The sequence below is a fragment of the Myotis myotis genome, unplaced genomic scaffold (assembly GCF_014108235.1).
Source record: "Myotis myotis isolate mMyoMyo1 unplaced genomic scaffold, mMyoMyo1.p scaffold_m19_p_9, whole genome shotgun sequence".
In the NCBI taxonomy this organism is placed as follows: Eukaryota; Metazoa; Chordata; class Mammalia; order Chiroptera; family Vespertilionidae; genus Myotis; species Myotis myotis.
This window is the reverse complement of record NW_023416401.1, coordinates 64,562,679-64,569,993: the sequence shown is the minus strand read 5'-3', so window position 1 is coordinate 64,569,993 and position 7,315 is coordinate 64,562,679. Positions and strand designations below refer to the sequence as shown.

At 50.8% G+C, this 7,315-nt stretch overlaps 1 protein-coding gene across 1 annotated transcript; it reads right to left on the bottom strand.

Annotated features, from left to right (window-relative positions):
- Nucleotides 1-202: 202 nt before the first annotated feature.
- LOC118662463 (F-box only protein 31-like) lies at nt 203-2,131 on the bottom strand. The gene is made up of 3 exons (XM_036320964.1): nt 936-2,131; nt 687-812; nt 203-230 (listed from the first exon to the last, which is right to left on the bottom strand). Exons 1-3 carry the CDS (start codon nt 2,129-2,131, stop codon nt 203-205), a joined length of 1,350 nt encoding a protein of 449 aa, XP_036176857.1.
- Between the last annotated feature and the right edge of the window lie 5,184 nt (nt 2,132-7,315).

Below are 7,315 nucleotides of genomic sequence, written 5' to 3'. Positions count from 1 at the left end.
CTGACCTCAGTGAAGTCTGACCGCAGCCTGATCCCTTACGGAGCTCTGGGGGGTGAATAGTCTCCAGAGTTGCTCTCCCTTGAGGTAAGCAGCCCAGGCTCTCACCCCCCTGTTTCAATCCGTCAATGTCCAGCCGTGGAGAACAGGGGGTGAGGGGTAAGAAGGGGGTAAATAAGTTCCCAGAAGGTGCTGGACAAGGGCATCAGCTCTTAGCCACCACACGGCAACACCTGGGAAAAGAGACCAGGTAGGGCACTAACATCAGCTTTTACACTCGGCAAGATTCCGTTGACTCCTCTGTAAATTGTTTGGGAAAGATACAAACTGGCTGCAAGCTGCCCAAACTGTTTGGCCTTATTTAACTTTCTTTTTTCTTTCTTTCTTTTTTTTTTTTTTAACCGATAAATCAATAGTAGTTTATTTATATAATAAGTTAATTATACTTCAATACAGCTGTTTGAAAAGATTTTGTTTTAATTTTATAAGCAATGGGAAACCACTTAAGATTTATAAATGAAGAAAAACTATTGAAAAAATTGCCAGTAAAGAATTATTCAAAAACAAAAACAAAAAAGAATTATTCAGATTAAAATATGAAACTAGACTGAATGTCCTTGAGCATCTCCAGGAAGGCCTGCGGGGATGGCGCCTCCACATTCTGGAAGGTGTCCTGGACTCTGTCGTACCAGAAGAAGTATTTCTCCTCCAGCCAGATGAACCCGAAGTGGTCCTCATCGAACAGGATGAAGACTCCGGGGCAGCAGTGCCTGGGGTAGCCGAAGGACTCAATGTCCACGCCGTAGAAACACATCCTGCAGGTTCGGGGGTAGTTCTGGTCACTTGAGCGCACGCCCACAGGCAGAACAAACGGGACAGGCTGCTCCTCCGAAGCTGCAGCCCCGGACTCCCCGACGCTGGGCTGGGCAGGGCTCTGCCAGCCATGGCCCTGGCTTTCCTCAGTCGCGTCTTCTTGCTGCTGCTGCTGCTGCTGCTGCTGCTGCTCCCGGGTCACCTGCTCGTCAATCTCCTGGACCACGCGGGAGAGCTCGTTGAAGTTGCGGAAGATCTCGCCATCTCGCAGCTGGATGCGGCGCAGGAGGTGGATCTCTAACGCCTTCGTGCCGATCCCCATGAGCCTCGTGACCCTGGCGTACTTCCCGTGGAAGCTGAGCATGACGGTCGTTGGGCCGAAGGCGTTGTATTTGACGTAGAAGAGGCCTGGCCTGATGAGGTCGTCCGGGTGGCGCGGCGGGAGGTAGAGGCGGCGGTAGGTCAGGCAGTCATACCGCTGTCCGTCCTCCTGCACCCGCCCCCGCCCGCGCCCCCGTTCTCCCCTGAGCCGCGTTGGTGAATCCGTTCGGTGGTCGGTCCTCTTGCACTGGATGGTGAGCCTGTCCTCCAGGATCTGCATGTGGCCGCTGTGGGGCCGGCCGAGGAGGCCTTCCAGGCACTCCACCGCGGCGGATTTCCTCTCCGTCAGGCGAATTCTGAACGAGGGCTTGAAACGTATTGGGCCACGCACATGGGTGTTAAGGGGAGGCCTGTACCTCCCGCCAGTAATGCCTAAGCCGTCCACCGCGACGTTCAGCAGTGTTCTGCAGCTATAATTTAGCTGCCACAGCCCCAAAGTGTGTCTGTATGGGAACAGCTTCGCATAGAATTCTCGGTAAGACATACCCATCATCTCCGGGTTCTGCAGGTTTTCACGAACGCCAAACTCCTCGCGGCAGCGCCGTCTCCAGATGCTGTCGGTGTGCAGGATGCGGTGGAATTTGGTGCAGGCCTGGGCCAGGCTGCGCAGATCGGTGCCGGGGAGCGAGGCGAAGATCTCCACCAGGATCTCCACCGGCAGGTCGGGCAGCGAGCAGCGTGGGGGCGGCGGGGGCGGGGGCGGCATGGGGCTCGCGATTCCTCCCCTCCCCGCACAGCACCGCGCTGCCTCGTCCACCTCGACGAGCTTTTCTGCCGGGGACGGCTTGCTGTGGGCCGCTGCCATCTCAGCTGGGCGCTGGCACTCCTGGCGACACTGCTTGGCGTCGGCTGCTGCCGTCTCAGCTGGGCGCTGGCGCTTCTGACGACACCGATGTCCCCGCGAAGAGCCCACGCCGCAGAGGCCAGCGCACTCCTCCATGCCTCCACGTGTAACCGCCACTACAGCCGGGGCTTTAAACTGGCTCAATCCGCCCTAGAGTCCAGCCACGCCCCCAGGCCTAGCCACGCCCCCAGGCCTAGCCACGCCCTCTCGGAGAGGAGCCAATTGTAGGACTTTTTTTTGGCCAGCTATGCTGAGAACCATTTATTTAGATGCTGTCCTTTGATCCCTTTCTTTTTTTTGTTATTGTTTTATTGCTTAAAGTATTACAAAGAGTATTACATATGTGTCCTTTTTTTCCCCCGCCCTTGACAATCCCCTGGCCTCCCCTACCCCCCAGTGTCTATGTCCATTGGTTATGCTTATATGCATGCATACAAGTCCTTCGGTTGATCTCTTACCCCCCTCCCTCCTGCCCCCCAACCCTCCCCGGCCTTCCCGCTGCAGTTTGACAATCTGTTTGAGGCAGCTCTGCCTCTGTATCTATTATTGTTCATAAGTTTATGATGGTCTTTATTATCCATGAATTATTTAACTTTCTTGTCTTGGTTTCCCTATTCCACTTGCCCAGGAATTTTTCTGGCTTCTTACTATGCTGTTATAAAACGAGCATAAAACTTACCACACAGATGTGTTGGGAAGTGAGCCTAAGGCCCCCAACATAAGATAAGGTAAGTCCTCAGTGATGGGAAGCTACCATTCCTACTGCTTGTTGAAGTCATTTTAGCTAGGAGGTTAATTCTGTGTGTCAACTTGGCTGGGCCATGGATGCCCAGACATTTGATCAAACATTATTCTGGGTATTGCTGTGAGGGTGTTTTTGGATGACCATACATTCAAATCAGTGGACTTTGTGTAAAGCAGATTGTTCTCTTTTCTGTGAGTAGGTCTCATTTAATCAGTTGAAGGCCTGACTAGAGAAAGAGCCTGACCTCCCCGAAGCAAAAGGAAATTCTGCAAACAAATGGCTTTTAGACTTGAACTGTAACATTAATTCTTTGAGTCTCCAGCCTGGTGGTAGCTCACTCTGTAGATTTTGTACTTATCAGCTTCTATAATTGTGAGTCAATTCTTTAAAATCAATCTCAATCTCTCTCTCTCTCTCTCTAACACTCTCTCTCTCTCTCTCTCTCTCTCACACACACACACACACACACACACACACACACACACACACACACACACAGAGAGATACAAATAGAAAGGAGAGCAGGAGGTAGGCAGTCCAGGGCTCAATGACACTATCCTAAGGGCATGTCCCTATTGCCATGCAATCATATTTGTTGGAATTTCAAGACACTCCTGAATTTTTGGAAATCAAGATAGAGGCATTCATGAGTCCTCAGAAAAGGGAGAGGGAGCTCTAAAGGGAGCCACACTTTCCAGAATTCATTGTTCCCACCTACTCCTGGTGATCTCACCAGGATGCTGAGGACCCTGGGCTATCTCTGCCCTCTTTGGCATCCACTGCAACCTCTTCAGGCAGGCACACCACTCCCCAGGCATCTCCACCATCCCTGCCTCCAGCTTCTCCCCACCTCACCCCTCAGAGACATGGGGGAGGCATGAGTCCTCATAAAAGGGAGAGGGAGATCTAAAGGGAGCAGCACTTACCAGAATTCATTGTTCCCACCTACTCCTGGTAATCTCACCAGGATGCTGAGGACCCTGGGCTATCTCAAGGGATCAGGAGGAGATATGAGGATCCCCAAATATCCCCTCCAATTAGCCTAGGCTCCATAATGTTCCCTCCTTTCTTCCTGCAATGAAAACTGACAAACGCATTGTCACACACTGCCTCTGGCCTCTACAGAAAAGTTAGCACTTTGGCATGGGGCAGTGGCAGCTCCCAATAGAAAGACACACCCTTAGAGAGAGCATGGACCAGTTGACTCCTTGATTTCAGACTTCTGGCTTCCAGGACTGTGAAATAATTTCTGTTGCTTTAAGCCACCTAGTTTGTGGTACTTTGTTATGACAGTCCTAGGAAACCGATACAGCCTGGCCGTCATGATTCAGTGGTTGAATGTCGACATATGAACCAGGAGATTACGGTTCGATTCCTGGTCAGGGCACATGCCCAGGTTGTGGGCTCAATCCCCAATATGGGGTGTGCAGGAGACAGGCGATCAATGATTCTCTCATCATTGATGTCTGTCTCTCTCTCTCTCTCTCTCTCTCTCTCTCTCTCTCTCTCCCCCCCCCCCCTTTCTCTCTGAAATCAATAAAATATATATTTTTAAAGAAACCAATATAGGGAGTTCACTAGATATTGTTCAACAGTTTGCCAAAGTGCCAACCACTAAATTTCTGAGGGAAATCCAAGGATTAGCTTCTGGAAATTGGTGGCCACACCCATGGACTGCCCTCCTCAAGGATCTGTCAGAGAAGTCAGCTGCACTTCCCCAGGCCAATCCTCCACCTTGAAACCATCACCATTGCCCTAATGTGGAAACAAAAGCTCAGGGAGGGTTAGTGACTTGCCCAAGCTCACACAGCTGGCAAGGGCGTGGGGTCAAGACTTGAACTCAGACTCTAAAGCCCAGGTTGTGACACTTGGGCCCCAAAGAGTATCCTGGCTGACACCACATAGACAGGTTCCTCCTCAGAGCTGCATCCCTGCTGGCTCACCTCCTGATGTCTCATGCTGTGAGTCAGCGCAGCTGAAGACTTTATGAGCCCTCTAATGGGCTAACTACCTGACAACCTAGTTATGCAAAAAGCCACATGAGAAACTCCCGCCTTCATAACCACATAATTTATAAGGAAATAAGTCTACCTTCTCCCAGGGCCTTTGGCTGCCTGCCCTTCATAAGACCCACAGTTTTCTCTGATTCTTTCTGACCGACATGTCTCCTTCACTGCTTTTTCCTTCCTTCCCCATGCACCTTAGCTCTGGAAATTAGAAGTCCGAGATCAAGCTGTCAGCAGAGACATGCTCTCTCCAAAGGTGTGTCTTTCTGTGGGTGTGACCACTGTTCCCTGTCTACGATGCTAACTTTTCTGTAGAGGCTGGGGACAGAGCATAGTAATGTACTATTTGTCGGTCATGATGACTATGGGAGGACCCAAAGGGTAGAAAGATAAGAAGGAAGTAGTAGAAGGAAGCCACAGTCACTGTCTCCTCCAGCCTTGGCCCTCCCAAGTTTCAGGTCAAAGGTGAGACAGGCCAGTAGCCAGGACAGTGGACTGGGGAAACAGACAGATAGCTGGACAAACTGACAGAGCAATTTACAGCAGATGCAGAAGGTCACCTCCCTAAAGATAACATCTATTGTGTTTCAGCTCCAGACCCAGAAAAGCATCAAAACCAAGTGGGCAACACCGGGACCAGCTGCAATGACTAACGACCCTCTGCCTTGACACTGACCAATCAGTGGAGATCATGACCCTGAAGGAGCACACCTAGAAAACTGATGAATATTCTGCTGAGACCCTCCCCTGAGATCTTCCCTAAGATTCCTGCCTGCAAGAGAGAGATAAAAGCCTCAAGACAAAGGATCCAGCTCATGCTCTCCCTCCCAGGAGCACATCCAGGTCTTTCTCTCCCCTCTCCTCTTCCCCCATAGGCATACATCTCCTAACTCCACGGGACCCTATAAGGCTTGCAATCAGGGCAGCAATGGGCAGTGGCAGTTCATCCCGGGCAAACCCCTTGAGCCTGTCCCCAAGACCCCCTTTTCTCTGACTTTTCGGTGAGCCAAAGCAAACCAGCCTAGGCTCATTTCCCCAGCCCTTCCTTGTTTCACTGTCCCCAGCTTTAGCAAACATCCTCTAAAATTCACCTGGACTCATGTTGTGAAATTTTTCCTGCACGAAGTCAAGAACTCACACACTAGCGGCCAGTCCCAGGCAGGCCCACTCAAGGCCAGGTCCACTTTCTGGTAACAAAGGGAGACATGGGAGAGGGTTTATCGGCAAGGAGAAGGGGAACAGAGGAGGAGGAATGAAGAAAAGAGAAGCTCCAAGGAGGAGGAGAGTGGGGATATAGGCTTCAAAGCTGCTCCCCTGCCCAGGAGGGCTGTAAGGTAATAGCCTGGCAAGCTGCTCTCAGCAGGTGACAAAGGTCCTGCAACACCCCATTATCCTCTGCCAAGAAAAGCCTTTTCTGCCTCATCTACTCACCCACTTGCTCCTTTATATCCCTGTCTTTGTTTTCTGTCACACCTGATTCGCTGACTCCATTCACTCCCCCTCGTTTGCCCACTGTTTGCATCTCCAGTGCAGAGAAATTTGCCCAGTACCTGGCAGCAGCTCAGTGTATATTACATGAATTCATGAAAGGCTTTATAGAAGTTGCAAATATAGAATTCTTCCCCAGCCTGCTACCAGCCCTATGCTTATACTGATCACATGCAGGCACTTCCAAGTAGGAAACCATGGCCCCATTTCCCATAACAGACCTAGTTTCTCTTTCTTTTTCTCCTCCCTGGTCTCAGAGCCCTGCCTCCTCCCCTCTCCCTGCAATTCTAGACACTGTGAGAAGGCTCCACCCACCCTCCAGGCCACACTCCCTTCCTCTATTTTTATCTCTTGTGCATTCTTGGCGGCCTTTATAATTCCCTCTGGAAAATCCATGGGCTCCACCCTCACCCTGCTTCTCTGCAGCCCCACCTCAGACAGGGCCACTTCCTCAGAGGTGGGCCCACCCTACCCGTCTGCTCACTGTTCCTCCTGTTCCTTCCAGGCCTGGTCATTATTACCCTCATCTCACTTCCTTCACCTCCCTCCCTCAGAGAGACACACACACACACACACACACACACACACACACACACGCATATACAGGCACACACATGCATATACAGGCACATATAAACACACATATACACACACACAAACATACATGTGTGCACACACACAGGCACACACAGACAGGCACAGGCACACACACACATATACAGGCACATATAAACACATACACATATACACATACAAACATATACACTATACATGCACACATTATATGTATAACATTATTTTATTTTTCACTGAAATAGGGTTTCCTCTGTCCATTTCTTCATTCTATATGATAGCCCCTTTTGTCACCTTCCCTTTACCACAAAGTACTGGCTTACTCTAGACAGGTGTTGCCAACTCACATCCCCTTTATTCTGAGAGCTTGTTTGGAGGTTCTACCAGGAGCTACTCGTACACCCTTGACCCATCCTCTCCTCTTCCAGCACGCAGCTTTGGGAGGGATCGGGGTGAAGGAGGAGGGGG